Source organism: Mus caroli, unplaced genomic scaffold, assembly GCF_978045245.1.
Source record: "Mus caroli unplaced genomic scaffold, Mus_caroli_1 scaffold_8, whole genome shotgun sequence".
NCBI lineage: Eukaryota > Metazoa > Chordata > Mammalia > Rodentia > Muridae > Mus > Mus caroli.
The window spans coordinates 91,080,686-91,102,268 of NW_028227263.1; the positions used below are offsets into that span (position 1 = coordinate 91,080,686).

Here is a 21,583-nt window from a genome sequence, read left to right on the forward strand (position 1 = left end):
CATCCTCCAAACGCTGACACCATTGCACACACTAGCAAGATTTTGCTGAAAGGACCCTGATATAGCTGTCTCTTGTGAGGCTATGCTGGGGCCTAGCAAACACAGAAGTGGATGCTCACAGTCAGCTATTGGATGGATCACAGGGCCCCCAATGGAGAAGCCAGAGAAAGTAGCCAAGGAGCTAAAGGGTCTGCAACCCTATAGGTGGAACAACAATATGAACTAACCAATACCCCGGAGCTCGTGTCTCTAGCTGCATATGTATCAGAAGATGGCCTAGTCGACCATCAGTGGAAAGAGAGGCCCACTGGTCGTGCAAACTTTATATGCCTCAGTACAGGGGAACTCCAGGGCCAAAAAGGGGGAGTGGGTGGGTAGGGGAGTGGGGGTAGGAGGGTATGGGGAACTTTTGGGATAGCACTGGAAATGTAAATGAAGAAAATACCTAATTAAAATAAAATAAAATAAAAAATTTAAAAAAAAAAAGAAAATAAATTTTTATACAAAAAAAAAAAAAAAAAGATGAGCATCTTTGCTGTGCCATACACTTCTACCATGATGCAACACAGGCCCAAATGCAACAGAGCCAACTAACCATGGAGTAAAACGTATGAAATGATGAGCCGAAATAAATCCTTTCTCACAGTGACACAAAGCTAACACATTCAAATACTTTGAAAATTTTATCATTTCAACATGAACTCAGGAAAAAACTATTGGGGTGTGTGTGTGTATGTGCATGTGTGCGTGTGTGTGTGTGTGTGTGTGTGTGTGTGTAGTTATTCTTTGAGTACTAGAGACTGAAGCTATCATGTATACTAGGCAAGCACTTTACAACTGAGTCCACCCTCAGTTGTACCGTCCTTTCTATTGATTTTTATCACTGAAAACTTTATCACTTTATTACTAAAACTGACAATAACAATTAGTTTTAAAACTTAATCACCAAAATTCCATCACTAACCTACTGAAGAGAGAAGCTACATCTACCCTACCTACTGCAAACATGGACACAGCTGCTGTCAAAATATCAGCTCCTGCTGTTAAGGCAACTTCCTGGGCCAGCCCACTAGAGCTCTACTCTCTTTATGAATATAAAATACAATCTAGGCATGTTAGGAGGAAGAAGTGGGAGATTCAGAAGTTCAGGGCTGCACTTATCTACATAGCAAATTCAAAGCCAAGCTGGTTATACTAGTCTGTCCCTTTGCCTCCTCTCCCAAAACTGAAAGCATAATAAACAAAGAGCCTAGATTCAGAAAACAGAATGTTAAGAATGTGATTTCTTTCTTTCTTTTAATGATGTATTTATTTTATGTCTATGGGTATTCTATCTGCACGTACACCTGCATGCCAGAAGAAAGGCATGAGATCCCATTATAGAAGGTTGTGAGCCACCATGTGATTGCTGGGAATTAAACTCAGGACCTCTGGAAGAGCAGTCAGTGCCTTAACTGCTGAGCCATCTCTCCAACCCCCAAATGTGATTTCTTTCACTGACTTTTTGAATTATCTTTTTTATCCAAATATGTCTGGCTTCGACCCTTCCCCAGGTTAACTTTGATGACAGTCTGAGTTCATTTCATCCTTACTACACCTGAAACCGGCTTTCCAAAGAACGGCTCAATATTCTTTCATTACATTTTTAATTTAAATTAAAACTTATCTTGTAAGTTTTTCTTATAAGTTTGTCTTATAAGGTTTTCTGGTTTTGTCTTTTTTTCTGTTTTGCTTTTCAAGACAGGGTTTCTCTGTGTAGCCTTGGCTGTAGTATTAACTTCTTTAAAAAGTAACCTTGCCTGGGTTAGAGAGATGGCTCAGCAGTGAAGAGCACAGGCTACTCTTCCAAAAAACCTGAGTTCAATTCCCAGCTTCCACACAGCAGTCCACAACTATCTATAATTCCAGGTCTAAGGAATCTAACACCCTCACACAAACATACATGCAGGTTATGTACATCAATGTATATAAAATAAAAAATATAAAAATAAAAAATGTGACCATGCCATAAGTGTTATTCCTTGATTAATGGACATACAAATATTTTTATGACACTTCAATTGTAAAGTGTTACAAACTTCTCCATAGCCTCTCCTCTTAGCCATGTTTAAAAACCTTCTCTTCACTCTAAAACTCTATCCTAGATAATCTTCTGAGTAAGTCTTCCACAGCTAAACCCATTCTTCAGGGTTTAGTGTTAGATTTCACTAACTGTTTAAAACAGTAACGGTAAACTAAAATACAACACAGCTAATACTATTTACCTAAGAAGCTGCTGTATGAGTTGAACTAGAGGCAAGCACTGCTTGCCAGATGATTCATAGATCCCAGTGTTAATTAGGTCTTTATCCAGAGGAGTCCTACTTCTATGAAATGTGGAGGCACTGGCTTCTTGTTCATCAATTTCTTTTTCCTTCTGTGCTTCTTTTTTGGCTTCTATATCCTGAAATTCATAAAACACAAACTGGTGAACAGTGACCTCATCAGTAGCACAGCAGTCCTAGCCTCAGCTGCTGATGCACGCAGCTGACCATGCCTGCTTGTACCCTGTCAGAAACCCCACCTCCTGGTTGCTATGGTTTTAAATATATTATTCTCTTTCTTTCTGCTTTTCTTCTCTTCTTTTATGTGCTGAGTGTTTTGCCTACATGTATGTCTGGACAACATGTGTGCCCAGTGTTGGCAGAGGCCAGAAGATAACATCAAATGCCCTAGAAGTTGAGTTAGACATTGTAAGCCAGCACGTGAGTCCTGGGAATCAAATCAAGGTCATCTGGAAGAGCAGCAGCCAGTACTCTTATTGCTGAGTCATCTCTCCAGCCTCAAGACACTGAAATCTTTGCCACCAATTCTGACAATACTAAGTATTTTATGACTCATACAGAGTCAGGAAAGAGCTGCAGCTCTCACATACATGTTCAATTGTAAGAAACAGAGCCCATCTGGAAATACATAAGCACACATGCATCCTAGAACTCAGCTAATGCCTCCCCAAAGTATTTAATCACAGGGAAAATACATGCTCAAAGGGTTAGCACCCACTTTCTCCCCTGATGAACTTAATAATCCTAATGATCACAGTAGACTTAAAACCATAAACAACCAAACAAGTGTTACAAGCATTCAATGGAGTACTTTTCAACAATAAAAAGCATGAAAAAATTCTCAATCATAAGAACAAAGTAGTAACAAACTGTGATGTGGTTAAATACAAAAACCATCAATTCAGGCAAAAGAAGAGGTATTACTACCTACTGTGCCATTTACATGACATTCAAGGCAGATATCTACAGGCAGGGGAGTAGCCTAAATGCAAAGGGACATAAGGATCTTCCAGGGTGATGAAAATAATCTATGTGATGGAAGGATCTGTCAAAATCATCAAAGTGGACACTTAAGGTGGGATCATTTTATCACAAATAAAAACAGTTTTAAATTTTAAAAATTTGTATGTAACTAAAATTTTTACAGTTTGGGTTCTTTAAAATTTTTACATTTTGGGTTCTTCAATGATTATAGTCACGATTCCTACATAATGTCTGAGTACAGAGTTTTCAATCTCAACCATACACTAAGTAAAATCACTCATTGACTCCTCTGTACTTCTAGGGCCATACCTGAATTTCTGCAGTAATGGCTGCATTTAAAGCTGACTCCAATCCTCCATCAGCCATCAAGCTGCCAACTAAAAGATCAATCATGAATCGACGACCTGGACTTATATTCACTTCATTGCCTGAAACTGAAAAAGGAAGGTTTTGCTCTGTTAAGTTTGCCGTTTGTTTTTAGCAATGTGGATCAGTGCCATCCCACGTTCCTGTCTGGGCCCAATTCTTCACCTAACAAAAGCTCACCTGTGCAGGGCAAGAGTGCTGAGAGCGCCCTGGCCCGCTCCTCAGCTGTGGGCAACAGCACAGACCAGCCGCTCTGTAGTACAGCCTGGGCAGCTGACTGCACAGTGCTCAGCACTCCTGCACTGCTAGCCAGGGTCACCACGGTCTGCTTCAGGCTGTTCAGGAGCACACTGCCCAGACCTAAACCAAGGAATTCCGGGTCAACCTGGTGACTAATGGCAGCATGCAACTATAAAAAGAAAAAAAAATTATTTAGAACATCCAAAAGCAAATGTATTTTTCCAAATCCTAATGAAAGACTGAATAAAGTTTAATTTGAAATGTTACTTATATAAACAAAATTAACTTTTCAGTTCAAGTTGACATCCCTTACACAAAATGCTTCAAGGTTTCAGATATTGGAATATGTTCACACATAGGAGGTAACTTAAAGGACTCGTGTATTACACAAAATTTATTTGTGCTTCATATACCTTATACCATATACCTTAGATATATAGCCTGGACATAAATTATACATTATTTTGTTTGTTGTCCTAGAACTCACTTTGTAGACCAGGCTGGTCTTGAACTCATAGAAATCCACTCCCCTCTACCTCCAAAGAGCTGGGACTAAAGCCATGCGCCATTATGCCCAGCTACATTATTTTAAATATTTTTACACACGAAGTAGTTGGTGTACAATGAATTTTCCATCGACAGAATCACATTAACACTGAAAAAGTTTCAAATTGGGACCATTTCAAATTTTAATTTTCAGATTACAAAGATTGATCCTTACATGAATTTTTAAAAACTACTAAAATTTTTTAACCACTATAGCTGGGAAATCTCACTGTGAAAGTACTTTACAAAAACAATGTCATACCCAGCTTTGACTATGCAACTGCAAAATACAAGATCAGCACAGAGGACTAAATAATGTAGAACAGCAACTATCAGTGCAATCCCCAACAGTCTATATCCAACAGAAAAACGCCTGGAACCAACCACAGTTTAAAACTAGATAACCAAACTACAGCACACAAGCAAAGTCCTCAGAGAAAAACAAGTACACTGACAAGGCAGGAGTCTGCCTTAAAAAGCAGGGCCCAGGCTGGCCTTTACATCAGCCATGCAGTGACCAGAAGAGCAGCTCCCAAGCTCCTCACAACCACCTGCTCAACCTGAGCTTTCCCTAGAAATCTGCCAGCCTAGTGAGACAGAGTGCTGCACTATTCATATGCAAAGTTTCTAGTGCACCAGAAACCAGGGAGCCAGCCTACCTTCTGAGTAGCTACAGATAACAGCCTACTGCCCATCTAAGCACAAATATCACAGGTCAAAATGAGCACCTGATCCCACTACAGCATGTAAAACCCTACAACACAACGGAAACAAAATCAAAACTGGCTTCTAGGGTCACCTTGACCAAACCAAGAGAAACTGCTGTCACTATGAAAAGGAACAGGCATTATCGGCAACAAAATAACATGAGGGAGAATATTTTTCAAAGAAAATTATGTCCCTAGAGATGGTGACAATTAAAAAAGGAAAAAAAAAAGTACATATAAGCATATGAAAAATACTCTTAGAAGTTAAGGATCGCCGGACGTGGTGGTGCACACCTTTAATCCCAGCACTTGGGAGGCAGAGGCAGGCGGATTTCTGAGTTTGAGGCCAGCCTAGTCTACAAAGTGAGTTCCAGGACAGCCAGGGTTATACAGAGAAACCCTGTCTCGAAAAACCAAAAAAAAAAAAAAAAAAAAGAAGGAGGAGGAGGAAGACGAGGAGGAAGAGGAGGATCAGAGAGCCAGTAATACTGAATAGACAATGAAGTCACTTACCACCAAGCTTAACAACCTGCTGCGCACGCGCGCGCGCGCGCGCGCACACACACACACGAATATATAAATGTAATATAAAATGTTTTAATCAAGGTTGGGACTGGAACCATGGCTCAGAAGTTTACTCAGTTATAAATTTAGGAAACAGTTTCATTCCCAGTACTCATGTCCTCATGCTCACTATGACCTGTAATTACAACTCCAGGGAATCCAATGACCTCTTCTGGCCAACATGAGCACCCATACACATACACTCATATAGAGATGCAAATACATAGAAACCAAATAAAAGTAAATCCTAGAAAAATAAAGAACAAGCAGGACAGTAGTGGTATAGACCTTTAATCCCAGCACATGGGAGGTAGAGGCATATGGATCTCTATGAGTTGGAGGCCAGCCTGGTCTACTGAGCAAGTTCCAGGACTACACAGAGAAATTATATCTCAAAAAACCACTATAACAACAACAACAACAAAGCAGACACCAGAAAACAAAAATATTGAGATTAAAAACAAAGGCTTCAAAATTGACCACTTTTTAGAAATGCAAAAACAGTTCCAAAAACAGAAGCCTTGAGACAGAAGTGTGCAGGGCCAGGCAAGCTCCTTTGTGCCCCTTCTACATTCTAGGTCCTGCCCTAATAGTCATACTTTTGGTTTGCATACACAGAGGCTCCGATTGCATGGGCCTAGGAAAATGTGCTGGAATCACCATCTTATACAGTACTCCAAATAAATAACTGTTAAATAATTCAGTAATAGGGCCTATTGAGCTAAAGGAACAACTTTTGAACTGAAGAAATAAGTAAACCACTTAGAACAATAAGATTGAGAGATGAATGGTGAAAGAGACAAAGATTTAAAACTACCAAAGAAGTCCTGAAAAGTAGGGATATAAAAAGAAGTTCAACATATTTATTAGACTTCTCTAAGGGGATATAGATTAAAAGTAGAGAGCAATTTCAAACTCAATGAGAACATGAACTCAAAGGCTAAGTAACATCCATAAACTCAAGTTACATTTTAAAAAGCTTTACCTATTGTAGATGCCAACAAGTGCTTGCTGACAGGAGCCTGATACAGCTGTCTCCTAAGAGAGTTGTGTTTTCACTGCCAGGGCATATTTGGGTTGGAGATTTACCGAAACAAAATGGCACCCAACATATTGATTTGAACTCAACTAACCTGAGATAAAAATTCACTGCCCTCCAACCCCTGAATGGGGCTTGGGCAGTGACCTAGGCTGCAGCAGGATGGATTTGAAGCTGACTGGGTTTGAGCGGCCTACAGAGAATGGCAGAGAGGCATCTATGCCCGAGAGAGCCTTTCTGTGTTTGCTTTCCCGTAACTGTCCCTCCCCACCCTGCCTCCCCAACCCCCAAACAGGGACACAGACAATGAGTGTCTTTCTACACTCAGCTCCTCCCTGTGAATAAAGAATCGGGAAACAAAGGTTCAAAGGGCTCCAGACCAGGTAATTCATTGATATAAAGAGAGAAATATAACCTTTTGATATTTAAAGATGGGAAATTTCACTGCGGTTCAGAACTAGATAAGGAATATTAGTCACTGACTCCAAGTAGAGAGAGCAGTGATAATTGCCTGCTCTGAACAGATATTAATTAATAGAAGTCTGTGGCTCTAGGTAGAGAGCATAACAGATAGATGTTATAATAGGTATTAAATAAATGTCTGTGGCTCCTGGTAGAGAGCACAACAGACAGGATGGCTGCTCTAGGCAGAGAGCTTATTAATTATGGGAAATTTCTGCAACAGGTCCCCCCTCTAACTTAATCAATTATCTTTGAAAAGCTAAGATAAGCAAACATTTTTCAAACTTTAATCTCACATGCCCTGAAGGGAAAAAAAGAAAACCCTTAAAAGAAGGAATCTGAGGAAGTGATCTGATCAGAAGACAGTGTAAATTAGCAATGGTGACAAAGTCAACTGGCTACTGGGAAAACAAAGGACTACATTTTGAGTATGGCATCTTTAAAAATTCTACTAGAGAAAAATTAAAAAGTAATTATACTGTTATACCAGCCCTAAAGTACTTTTGTTACTATTTTACAATCATAAAATCATACCATTTCCTAAAGTTAGCATACCTACCTGCATACCCATACACAGACACACATACATAGGCATAATTTAAAAAATAATGTATTTTCAAAATCAGACAATATTCTTTCTAAAATTTTAATTGGAAATGTTCTCTTTCAGAGACAAACAAAATAACAGTATCTAATATAGTTAAAAGGCAGCTTAGAATCATCCTACAAGAGTAAGAAAGAGAGACTAGTAGAAAGGCTGGGTGATTTTCGTACCCATGTGAGGAAGAGAAGGTACTGATGTAGGGAGCCAAATTACTGAATACAGCTTTCACAGTCTAAAAAACAATCCAGGGAACAATGGTCTGTCAACTGGAGTTTACCCCTCTCTTTCTTCTACTGTCTCAGGCATTTTTCCATACACACTCTCCCCACATGAATGTCAGGAAGGTGCTTATGGCACAAAGAACTGATTCTGTACATACTCTTACCTATATGCAATGACTGACTTCTCTGAAAAACAAAACAAGATCAAGTATACACGTAACCCCATCATAATCTTACTTTAAAATACTTTCAAGGTTTTATTATCAATTCACTGAATAGGGTGAAGTTCACACACTCAATGCCCATGAACACACTCAGGAATGCCTGAGGCATTTATAAAAGACAGGAAACCAGCAAAAAAAATTAGCACCTGCAGTCGCAGAAGGTTCAGCGTTGCCACAGCCATGCACTCCTTCTCTTGTGGTGGGGGCCAGTCAGCAGTGCCGTCCATCCCCTCACTGACCTGACGCAGCAGGAGATCCAGCTGCTCAAACGTCATTGAGCAGATGTCCACTACAAAAGGGACACGAAGGCCAATGGACCACTCAGAACAAGATGACCACGCAAAGCTCTGTGCAAGAAAAAAGGAACCTAACATGAAATCTGTAGGTTCATCAATAGTCTGATCCACTGAAGAGACTCGCCACTTAGTGTGATGAAAATACCCCATGTTACCACTTATTCATCCCTCTACATCCCCAAATTCACGGCTGTCTAGCTTATAAACTATCTCTAATTTCCTCTCCTATTTCACCATCCCACCTCATTTCCACACCTAAAAAAAACATGAAGTGTTTTCCAAACTGTTCTCACTCACAAAATTACTAATCTATACTAATGGCTGGGAGTGAGCACACAACTTACAGAGGCCCAACAGCAGCTCTAAGCAGTGTACACACAACCTTCCAAGGAAGGAAACTGACAGTCAGAGAACAATTCACCTACAAAGAGTTTAGAGGGAAATTTTATAGTATGGAATGCAGAGAGACAAAAAAGGGCTAAATCCGATGACCTGGGATGCCACTTTAAGTAACCTAAAAACTGAGCCCAAGCAAGCTGAAGTGAAAGGCACTTTAAAAAGAGGAAAAAACAGCATAGTTAAGAAAAAATATGGAGTCAAAAATGAACTGAAAGTAATTATTTTTAAAGATCAATAAAATTAAACCTGTAATCAGGGAAAACACTGAAGTCAAAAAAAATATACAAATTACTAGTATCCAAATGGCAATATGACCTCAAGAGCTTAGTCAGAGAATACTTAAAAAAACAAAACAACTGGCCCAAATTGGGATCAATCTCAAAGGGAAGCTCCAAGGCCTGACACTATTACTAATGCTGTGGTGTGCTTACAGACAGGAGCCTAGCATGCCTGCCCTCCAAGAGGCCCAACAAGCAGCTGACCAAGACAGGTGCAGATACTTACACTCAACTAATGGACTGAAGTCAGGGACCCCAGTGGTTGAATTAGGGAAAGGCTGGAAGAAGCTGAGGCCAGGCGTGACCCTATAGGAAGATGAGCAGTCTCAAGTAACCTGGACCCCCAAGATCTCTCAGACATGGAGCCACCAACCAGGCAGCATACACAAGCTGGTCCCAGGACCCTGATACATAAAGGACTGCCTGGTCTGGCCTCAGTGAGGGAAGATGCATCTGACCCTCAAGAAACTTGAGGCTGCAGGGAGCGGGGAGGCCTGGTGGAGTTGGTAGGAGGGGGACATCCTCTTGGAGATGGGGGAAGAGGAATGGAATGAGGAACTGTCAGAGGGAGGACCAGAGCAGACAGGAAGGGGGATTTACTGGACTGTTAAAAAAAAAGATTAAAGATAATTACAACAAAAAACAAAACAAAACAAAAAAACCCTTTATCCATTAATTGGACAACTGTAACAGAATGGAACAATTTCTGAGGGCCATTACACAAAAAAAAAAAAAAAAAACCCTACCCATGAAAAGAGAAACCAGGAATGCCTCTATTCCTGTTTAAAGACTGAACGTCTAATGAAATTGTATTTCGAATTATATTTCTAGGCTCAGATGAATTCACAAATATTTAAAGAAGAAATAGCATTGTATATAACCTCTTTTAGAAAACACAAGGCAAAGTGCCCTATTTCATTTCTTTTCTTTTTTTTTTTTTTTTTTTTTTTTTTTTGGTTTTTCGAGACAGGATTTCTCTGTGTAGCCCAGGCTGGCCTCGAACTCAGAAATCCGCCTGCCTCTGTCTCCCAAGTGCTGGGATTAAAGGCAAGAGCCACCACACCCGGCCGCCCTATTTCTTTTCATGAGGCCAGCTTTAGCCTCATAGAAATCAAGCAAGCAAGAAGAGCACAAAGAAAGCTGGATGCCAGTAACCCTGAAGAGTGCGCACATACACACGCGCGCGCGCACACACACACAAATAACAATATATTATCAAGTAAAACCTATAAACATCAGAAGGATAAAACACCATGACCAATAGTTATAGCAGTAATGCAGAGATTAGTCAATATTTGATAACTGGAACGTTCCAATATGAAAACTACTTAACTTACATAATGTCAGAAAAAAAAATTTTTTTGAACAAATTTCAGCATCCATTTAGAGTATGTCCCAAAAAAAAAAAAAAGAAGCAACACACAACCAACAATGAAGAGCTAAAGATAGAGGGTGGGAGGAAGAGAGAGGAAGAATATGCTGTCTCTACAATGTACAGAAGAAAAGGCTGAAAGAACTAAATGTAGTAATTTGTTGTGAAACGACTGCAAGACAGAAGGATGACACACAAACTCGGGTATTTCTACACACTAGCAGTAAGCATTTAGAAAATAAAAGAAAACTGTACATGACACCAAAGCTCACTATGTAGTCAGTACCTGGGCAGGCCCACAAGCGATTCCAACTATGTGTTTGCTGTCCAGTCCTGGGAGTGCAGTCGGTTCTGGCTTGGTCACACGCAAAGTGTCAAAGTGCTGGCACTGATCATTGCTACCCCAGCTGTGCACCTCACTGTCTTCTGTGAGAGCAAGGCAGTGCGTGGAGCCTGCAGCCACATCAATCACCTTCTTCCCTAGAGAGAAGATGGACACAGTTACCCCATTAAGCCTATGGCTGTAAGGACATCTGCTCTCAGCTACAGAAGAACATAAATCGTTCAATACTAACTTCTGACAAGTCACATCCTTTAATATGAAGCTCAATTTACTTGATTTGACTATGCTATTAAAATATATGCCATGTCTTGTCAACTCTGATTTGTTAATAATGCAGTCCAAAGCTAGAGCTGCAATATCAAGTTGTTTTTAACGTTCCTTATTCAGAATTGTATTCAAAAACACTGTATGATTTTTTAAGTTCATATCCCCAGTCTTATTCATACAGGATAAGATACAGACACACAGATATATATACACAACATAAAAAGATACATCCTGTAATTAACTAAGAAGATCATCAGAAAGCCTGATAACTTATTCATCTGCACTGTTCAAGAACTTCTGAGGGCTTTAAACCCTGTCCCAAAAAAACCTAAAAATAAACAAACAAACAAACTTAAAGCAGCACTCCTTTGGCTCTTTTAATAGATAGGCTGCCTGAGAAACTGCTTTTTAAACATGTTTGACCACCAAAAAATTCTCATCATTAATTAATTTTTTTAAAAGATTTATTTATTTATTATATGTAAGTAAACTGTCTTCAGACACTCCAGAAGAGGGCGCCAAATCTTGTTATGGATGGTTGTGGGCCACCATGTGGTTGCTGGGATTTGAACTCGGGACCTTCAGAAGAGCAGTCAATGCTCTTAACCGCTGAGCCATCTCTCCAGCCCCCATTAGTTAACTTATTAACTGATTGGCTGATTGGTTACTGGGCAGGAGAGGGCATGCCACAGAACACAAGAGGAGGTCAGAGGGCAAGTTTGTAGAGTTTGTTCTCTTCCTATGGGGGTCCCAGGGATGAAATTCTGATCACCACACTTGCAGAGCAAGTTCCTTTACTAGCTGAGCCATTTTGTCAATCCTGGTCCCACTAATTCTGACATTTAATTATGTTAGTGAGAAAATGGTATTTTCGGTTAATGACTTTTTTTCTTCAGTATCCCAGATATAGCCATGCAAAGCATACTCTTCACTAAATACCTTTCCTCAAAGCCACATGATGTAAGCATCTCTTTGTTTGTGAAAGAAAGTATACCTTTTAGAAGTAAAGCATTATACCTTTTCTTGTAGGTGAATCTAACATAATCAACAGTGTGTTTCCATGTAATGTCAACAAAGTCAGCTGAAGAAAAGTGTTACCTAATAAGTCTCAGTTACTGTAAGTTAACATCAATAGTAATTTAAATATTCCTATAGTAAAGTAATTCAAAAAATTTTACTTAATAACTAGAAACCTAGATTTTCTGTATGAATGGAGAAAACTGTTAGAGGCCAACTGATTTCCAATAGATTTGTGCAAACAGTGAACTGTGTTATTTTACCACTTATCTCAGAAGCCTGGGGATTAAACACCTGATGAACACAGAAGACTGCCACTGACTAAAGTAGTAACCTGCTGTAAATAAAACTGAAGAACCAAAACTGGAAAGCCCTATTTCCAAACCCCTCAGTAAAGAAACAGAGAGAGAGGAAAATGAATTAGTGTAGAGATCCACTAAGCTAGTCCATGAAACAAAATGCAGGCCAAATCCTGATCTGTGAATAAACTAATAGGAGACCACAAAAGGACTACTCCCTTAACAATTAATAAGCTAGCCCTTTAAGAAGAGTGTGCTTCACTCTGAACTAAATAAAATACCAAAGGGTCCAATGGGCATCCATGTACTAACCTTGCTGGCTCACTGACCTCACCTTTCTCTGCTTTCTTGTCAGCTCGTATATACTTCACCAGCACCCACTTAGGACAGTATGGAGACAATCTACAATCCCACTAGGCCAAACATTATAAGGAAAAAAGGAGAGTTTTTCCTTTATAAATTCCATGGTTTTAATGGTTCTTTCTCCAAACATGCCATTCCTAACAAGAATGCCTGAGACTATGTGAGGATCTCTCAGAGGCGACCCACCCTCTATGCTATAGTGAGGACCCTCACTCACAACTACTCCTGGACTTCCCTTTCCTCCTCAATCTTCAAAGCAGATTACACAGTTCAGTAACCAAGCACCTTACCACCAAAATAAAGGTCACAGCAGACTAACTCAGGAGAAATCAAGCCGACTTCCAGCTGCAACACCACAGCACACTGAGTCTCAAAGTAAATGAATTAAAAGTTAAATTTGATGAGAATAATTTTAGGACATTTATTAAAATAGATAAGCCACTTTTCATTATTTACAGCTATCAAGATATTTCTAATGACACTCCATTCACTGGATATAAGGTAAGAAAAGAAATCTGAAGATTTCTAAAAAATAGATCTATAAGGGATTAATTTTACTCCTGCAATCACCTTGCAAACCTTCCAAGAGTTTGGGATAACGGACATGTTCTTCTGTTCCATGCCCAAGCCTCTGATTGTCACCTTTCCCCCATGAATAAACTTGGCCATCTTTTGTCAAGGCAATAGAAAACTGACTTCCACAGCGCACTTTGATGACATCTAAGTCTTGAAGTTTTTCAATCAGCTTTGGGGTTTTGCAGCCATCACTTCCACCTCTGCCCAACTTCCCATAGTCGCCATCTCCCCAAGACCACACTTGGCCTAGAAAACACAAATTAAAAAAACATTTAAGTAAAAATCATTGCACATCATAGTGGAAGCTTTAAATGACTGAAAATAATATAACCCATAAAACACATAAATCAATCTTACCTATATATAGTTAATGCAGATTACTGACTAAATGTAATCTAACGTATATTTCAGATTGATACATTAGCAAATGTAAACAAGAGCTAGAGAGATGGTACAGTGGCTGACAATACTTGATGCTCTTAAGGGGACTCTGGTTCCCACTCAGCACTCAGAGCCATCCTAAATTCCAGTTCCAGGGAATTGGCATTCTCTTCTGTCCTCCTTGGGTAACACACATACTCTCTCACACTCACTCTCTCTCTCTCTCTCTCTCTCTCTCTCTCTCTCTCTCTCTCTCATTCATACTTAAAGGCAAACATACATACTCATAAAATAAAAATAAATATTATTTTAAAAATAAAAGCTGGTGTTTCATTTTTTTAGATTAAATGGGAAACAAAGGTCTGACTCTTACTTTTTGGGACCAATGCTGCTGCTTCAACTAAATCCTAATAAACAGAACAAAATCACACTGCTCACAAGACATGAGCACTGAGGTGTGTGGCAATGCTGTCTCTGACTGACCACCCTTGAGTCTGCCTGCACTGTGCACTGTGGTGTCCCCACAACACTGCAGTACTTCCCAATGGCACATATCAGTGCAATGTAATTTAATTAAATATGACATAAAAGGGCACAATACAATACAAACATGATCTTTAAAACTGACCTGAATCATTTGCAAAACCTCAATAAACTGGGGGGAAAAACTGGTCAGTAACATAGTAGAAAAAGCTGTAAGAGGAAGTCCAGAAGGAAAGGAAAAAAAAAAAGAAAACAATAAAACTTTCAGTTTGCTTGTAAATAACTCAGTTCTCATTCTGCTTTCAACTGTCCAAACCAAAGAATAATGCACTTTTTCTGAAAAATAAAATAATCCTTTTCTTTAGTCTTTGTGTGTGATACAGGCTGTAATAATGACCCAACTATGCCACTACTACTAAACCAGCCAGAAACAACACATAAGCAAGCCAATTTGGAAGCATTCCAACACAGTGCTAGCTATCAAGCCAGGCTAATCCGTCATCTAAACTGAAAACTATAAAGGATACACTATTAGCTAATCAGTGAGGGAAAAAACCTCAGTGAGCACATATGTCTCCGAATCTGAGCCTCATTTTCTGTCCTGCCTAAAAATTCTACCGCTTACACTTAAGCCAATGTTTCCAGTGAGCCTATGACCCCAAAGCAGACAGCACAGGCAGGCAGGATGCTTCCACTGCACCAGTCACTGCAGAACACAATCATGCAGAAGAAACGTTTTTCTGAAAGAGTTGCGCCAAAAAAGCACAAGTGTGAGGTGAGCAATATTTATAGCCTTACTATTCCTAGTCCTAAACATCTTATCATTATAAAAGTTTCCTCAGAAATTTTACAAAGAATACCAAGGATAAAACCTAAGCACAACTTGCATAACATAGCCAGGAACTCTGACTCCTACACAGTTGTACCAGCACTCAGAAAGCTGAGGAAGGTAGGAGCCCCAGAGATCAAGGCCCACTGGACAGAACAGCAAGGTTCTCTCACAAGACAAAACAAACCCATTAGTTAAGGGTTTTGTGAAATATGGCTCATTCAGTAGTGGACATTTATAAATAATGAAGGGTCCTTTCAGATGACTATTCTCTGTAGAATTCAAAAAGCAGCAGAAGCACAGCGCTTCTGAACATGTCTATGTATAAACAGTAGGCTCTAGGTACATATGGATTACTGAAAACATTTTATCTCGAACCGAAGACATTCTCCATAGTCACTTCTCTACCTGCCATTCAACCTCTGTCACGGTTTGTATATGCTTGGCCCAGGGTGTGGCCTTATGGAGTAGGTCAAGTCATTGCTTTAATACCCTTGTCCTAGTAGCCTTCAAATAAAGATGTAGAACTCTCAGCTCCTCCTGCACCATGCCTGCCTGGATGCTGCCATGCTCCCACCTTGATGATAATGGACTGAACCTGTGAACCTGTAAGCCAGCCCCAATTAAATGTTGTCTACGAGTTGTCTTGGTCATAGTGTCTGTTCACAGAAGTAAAACCCTAAGACAACCTCTTTAAGAAAAAACAGACTAAGAAACTCCCCAGTTGATGCAACGACTGACATGGTACAGAAATGAGACCACCAAAATATAGACAGACAAATTCATTGTAAAAATGGATGCATTTCTGACCATCAAATCTGAACCACTACATGATATCTCTCTCCCTCTCCACATATGTGTATATGTATATACATATATGTATGTGTACATACATACATACATAAACATACATACATATATGGGCTATGCATGGTAACAAACGCTTGTGATCCCAGCTCTATAGAGACTAAGCCAAGAGGAAAATGAGTTCAGAGACATTCAGGACTACTTAGCAAAATACTGTCTCACTAATAAACACAAAAATATACAACTATGGCTAAATAGAAATAAATTTCAGTGACAGAGTACTTAGATCCTGGAATCAAGATTCACAATACTAAAACAAATTTATATATATATATATTTTTTTTTCAGACTCACTAATAAAACATAAAGAGAAAACCAGAGATTTAGTAACATACATTAGATTGTAAAGCATACAAAGACTATGAAAGATTGCCTGTAATGAGGCTAAATGTTGGGTGATAATAGTGACAATTCAGAATGTCAGTTATATTATTTAGCTGTAATTTTTAGTGAAAATTAAATACCCACTAGGAAAGGTGGTAGCCCCTAGGCAGCCACCTGCTTTCCAGAACCAAATCCTGAGAAATTCTTGGGCCTCTTTGAAGCCACTGAGCTCCTACTGTGGTAGTTTGAGTAAGGAATGTCCCTCATAATCTTGGGCATCTGAACACTAGGTTTTCAGACTGCTGCTGGAAGGACATCACTGCAAGCAGGCTTGGAGTGTAAAAAGCTTTACCTCTGCATCTCTTTGTTTTGTGCTTGCATTCAAGATGTAATCTTTCTGCTCCAGCTGTCCTGCCTGACTGCTACTAGGTGTCCCAGCCATGATGGACTTTAATCCTCTGGAAACATAACTCAAAATAACTCTTCCTCCTACAAGTTACCTTGGTTATTGTGCTTTATCAAAGCAACAAAAAGTAAACAATACACTCACCTACCAGGGAGGGCACCCTAAGGAAGTTCATACAACTCCAAAACTCATTCATCCAGGCTACATCCCTAAGAAACTGCCCAGGGCAGCATAAGCTCTACATACCGTTCTCAGTCACGGCCAGGGTTTGAGCATCTCCACTCCCACAGGCAACATCAATGACCTTTAGACCTTTGAGTCCAGCCACCAGCATTGGAATGGCCTCATCTTCACTCGAGCCTTGAAACAGAAACAACTGTCATTCTCAATGCCTCTCAAAAGAAGCAAGCTCCTCCTACCTCGTGATTGTGCTCAGGTACAGCAGACATACCATGGCCCAAGCGGCCGTAGTTCCCACGGCCCCAGGTGTACAGCTCCCCCTCGGCAGTGATGGCCGCACTGTACGTGCTCCCACATGCTATGTGCACCACGTGCTTCCCAGCCTGTTTTCCTGAGAAAGCCGAGATCACCTTGGGCTCCTCCAGAGGCCTGCAGGAAGGTAGACAACAAACAACATGGTAGGCATTTCATAAGAGATAGAAAAAAGGGAAGAGGTAATCAGAGCACAGGACTTTTTGCCTTTCTAGCTCAAACACCAAACATCACTGCTTGCTAACTTAGATCCAGCAAGAGTATCTATTAAAGACTTATACAAAGAACAAATAAAGCAGCTCTGCTCCTAATGTCCCCAATCACTATCTATCAGCAACAAAGCAATGAATGCTGAGACACCCTACAACATGGCTATGCTGCAAAATATTACTATATGTGAAAGTCAGAAGTGAACTCCTATACAGTTGATGATAATTAGTTCTAGATATGACAATAATATGAACAGAGGACAAGATAATGGATGGCAGGAGCTAGAGAGGGAAATCAGGGAATAACTACAAAGGATACAAAGACAACCCTTGGGGCAATGGTAGCACGTTCTCTCATGATTGTGGTGGTTCCTACACTGAATGAGCTTGCCAAAGCCTATCCAATAGTAAATTTGGTATGTGTGTGGGAGCTGGGGGGAAGCGGATGGGGGAGGTGTCACTGGTTTTACCTCATTTTTCTCAATTTCTTACATTGTAGCTTTAGGGTTATTTCTGAACTCTAAAATAATGCATCATACATATCATTACTTTTCCAGCAGACTTGAGAATCTTCCCAGAGAATATTCTAAGTAGTGATGTTTCCATCTCAGCCCTCCCAGTATTAACAGGCCATATACGTTCCAGTCCCTTCTCCGCCAACTCAGACACAGTTAAGGTTGGGAACGTTTCTTACTTGACCTGACTGCTCCTTGCTGATGCTCTGACCCCATGAAGTAAGCTTGCCCAGGGAATAGCACACCCACCTACTGCCAAGTCTTTCTACCAGGCTCCACTTAAAACAACACAATTTAAAATGGTTCCATTACTCTGTGGGAACTGGCAGATCTCTCGATTTTACCCCTGAGCATTTAAATTAACCATTTCCTGTTTTATTTCTATTCTTCCATGGTAACCAAAACCTTCAACACAAAAAGATAAGATTGCTTTTTATGCTTGTAAACAAAACATCATGGTTCCAGGAGTCCTACCAACAGAAGATATGGTACGATGTGAACAACAGGACAATATGTGGGGTTTGTTATATTTAGAAAACATGATAGAAGGGATAATTGTTAGCTCTTGCTAATTCTGGCAATCCTTCTACTTATAGCAAAGTTCTCAAGGAGTCATTCATCAAGAATGGACACAGGCCAGGGGCAGTGACCCACATCTTTAATCTCAGCAGAGGCAGGCAGTTATATGTGAGTTCAAGGACAAACTGGTCTACATAGTGAGTTTCAGGACAGCCAGAGCTACTTAGTGAGATCCTGTCTCAAGGGAGGGGAGGGGAGGGGAGGGGAGGGGAGGGGAGGGGAGGGGAGGGGAGGGGAGGGGAGGGGAGGGGAGGGGAGGGGAGGGGAGGGGAGGGGAGGGGAGGGGAGGGGAGGGGAGGGGAGGGGAGGGGAGGGGAGGGGAGGGGAGGGGAGGGGAGGGGAGGGGAGGAGAGGAGAGGAGAGGAGAGGAGAGGAGAGGAGAGGAGAGGAGAGGAGAGGAGAGGAGAGGAGAGGAGAGGAGAGGGGAGCATCCTGTTTTATCTCCCTCCTTATCTAAACTCTACAGTAGATAAAATCACCCCTGACATTTTCCATTCTGTTGTGGATATGGACAACCAGAAACATAGCAGTTTCTGAAACATTTTTATACATACACTGTGTCCCCATGGCCCAGCCTTCCGCCATCTCCACAGCCCCAGGAGTACACCTCCCCTGTGGCAGCCAAAGCCAGATAGTGGTGACCATCAGAATGGGCAGCAATTTTCACAATGTTTCTGGAGGCAAGACCCTGGACCAGCTGTGGAGCCTAGAAAGGTAAAGTCAAGAATAACATTAGTCAGTCATAGTGCTGAACAATGAACACAGGATGACTCTCCCATTTATATTCTCCCTGAGCAAACATACTCAAATAGACAGACTAGGAATCTTCAGGGCTTCTGACCTGTTCTCCATTCCAACACCAAGAGAACATTAAGAATTCTCCAAGTGATCCATGGAATGACAAGTGCTGATGTGGGAATCCCAAGGCAGGCAGCCTGCGTAACAGACGCACAACTCAAGTACTTTCCTTAAATGAGAGCACACATGGTACTGCAATGCTCATTAGACCCCATTCTGCTTCTGTTAACTGCCATACATGTGAAAATTGGGTTTTCAAAAAGCAATCATGATTAACATTAGGAATTATCTGATAGAGTTCTTGATCTTAAAAACTCAAAACCCTGATAATTATAACTGAGATAATTTAACATGACTAATAATATACAATGAACAGACACCAATGACCAAGAACACTAGACTGTGTTGCATCTATAGCAGGGACCCCACCACTGAAGGAGGCATGCAAACACACTACACTCAGCACCTACCAGCATGTCACTGTTGTAAGCCTGTGTGTATACACGACCATTGCGGGACAAGATCAAGAACCGCTTTTCTGCACAGGCGACCTGCATTACCCCTAAACTGGCAAGGCCTTCACACTGGATCGGACCAATCACATTCGCATAGTATTTCCAGCCTATTAACCCCCAACCTATGACCTCCTGCAATGATCCCTGTAAGAAAAGAACACACGTAAACATTTTCTTTAGAGTAAGAAAATACCCAGGACTAATACAGACATACTACATAAGCTAAAAGCAAAACAAGTAAAGAGACTGATTGAAAACATCAAGATAGAGGCTGGAGAGATGGCTCAGCGGTTAAGAGCACTGACTGCTTTTCCAGACATCCTGAGTTCAATTCCCAGCAACCACATGGTGGCTCACAACCATCTGTAATGGGATCCGATGCCCTTTTTACAGCTACAGCTACTCATGTACATGAAATAAATAGTAAAAAAGAAAACATTAAAATAACTCAGAACATTTCACATTACCTCAGTTAAATGGTAAATGTTCTGAGTGATTTGTCCATAACATTTCATTTTAAAAGTACCATTCAAAAGCTGGCCCTTCAACATATTTTTCAATGCTCAAACCACATCAGGTTATTTTTGTGTCAAAACTGGAGAAAATCAAAAGCCCAAGCATACAGATGGGCGAAAATGCTTTTATTGGTGAGGGTGACTAGAACAAAGCTTTTTGGGAACAAGTTGAAGATAACTAGCCCATGCTGGGTTATCTCACTAATGCTGCAAAGGCACATCTGATAAACAGAGAAATATGTACCAAATCACATAACACAGTATTATTTGGGCAGCAACATTCTGTCAATAATTCAGGTGTCCATTAAAAAGAGTGTAATTAAGAAAAAGGTATGTTGCCAGACATGGTAGGCCATGCCATTCATCACAGCACTCCAGAGACAAGGATAGGCAGAACTCTATGAATTCAAGGCCAAAGCCTGGTCATTGTCAGGTTCCAGCCCAGACAGGGCTACATAGTGAGACACTAAACAGTAACAATAATAATAACAATAATAACAACAACTGCAGGAGGAAGTGGTAGAGAAGGAGGAGAGAGAAATCTGACAGGTAAAGCTCAACACATATGTATTAAAACAGCTTTTAAAAACTAAGAGACCATCTCTATTTGGGAGCAGGGGAGAATGGGGTTTTCAAGACAGGGTTTCTCTGTATAGCCCTAGCTGTCCTGGAACTCACTTTGTAGACCAGGCTGGCCTCAAACTCAGAAATCCGCCTGCCTCTGCCTCCCAAGTGCTTAAAGGCATGCGCCACCACTGTTTGGCAAGACAATCTCTATTTACTTATACAGAAAGATGCCAGTGTATCTATTTGGTAAGAAGAAAAAGCTAAAGAAAAAAGAAGAAGCCAAAGAATAATTGTAACATGCTACCACTAATATGTCCATTCCAGAGAACAGTGAAAAGTTACAGACCAAGCTTAGAAAAATTGGATCAAGCAGATAGGATGCAGGGCATGTGGAAAGCAAGAGAGGAAACAATAGTGCTAACATATTGTTATATAGAATCCTGATTCTGAACCATGTAGAAACAGATAGACAGAAAAATACATAATATATTATATATAAGTACAATATATATATATCTCCCAAGTAGAAAGCTTGGATTAAAAGCCAGGAGTACTTTGCATAATCTTGACAGGAATACTTCCACCCCAAACATTGCTTTTCTCACGGCTACA

General features: G+C 40.4%; 1 protein-coding gene across 4 annotated transcripts in view; it reads right to left on the reverse strand.

Annotated features, from left to right (window-relative positions):
- Positions 1 to 21,583, reverse strand: part of Herc2 (HECT and RLD domain containing E3 ubiquitin protein ligase 2) — a 172,473-nt gene that overhangs the window by 111,668 nt on the left and 39,222 nt on the right. For all 4 annotated transcript variants that reach the window (XM_029479794.2, XM_029479792.2, XM_029479793.2 and 1 more), the window contains exons 11-20: positions 19,845 to 20,033; positions 19,131 to 19,282; positions 17,233 to 17,390; positions 17,028 to 17,141; positions 13,486 to 13,737; positions 10,913 to 11,106; positions 8,428 to 8,628; positions 3,855 to 4,083; positions 3,618 to 3,742; positions 2,265 to 2,443 (exon numbers count right to left, since the gene is read on the reverse strand). In XM_029479794.2, the coding sequence (XP_029335654.1) occupies positions 2,265 to 2,443; positions 3,618 to 3,742; positions 3,855 to 4,083; positions 8,428 to 8,628; positions 10,913 to 11,106; positions 13,486 to 13,737; positions 17,028 to 17,141; positions 17,233 to 17,390; positions 19,131 to 19,282; positions 19,845 to 20,033 (1,793 nt within the window). The remainder of the gene's footprint in view (positions 1 to 2,264; positions 2,444 to 3,617; positions 3,743 to 3,854; positions 4,084 to 8,427; positions 8,629 to 10,912; positions 11,107 to 13,485; positions 13,738 to 17,027; positions 17,142 to 17,232; positions 17,391 to 19,130; positions 19,283 to 19,844; positions 20,034 to 21,583) is intronic.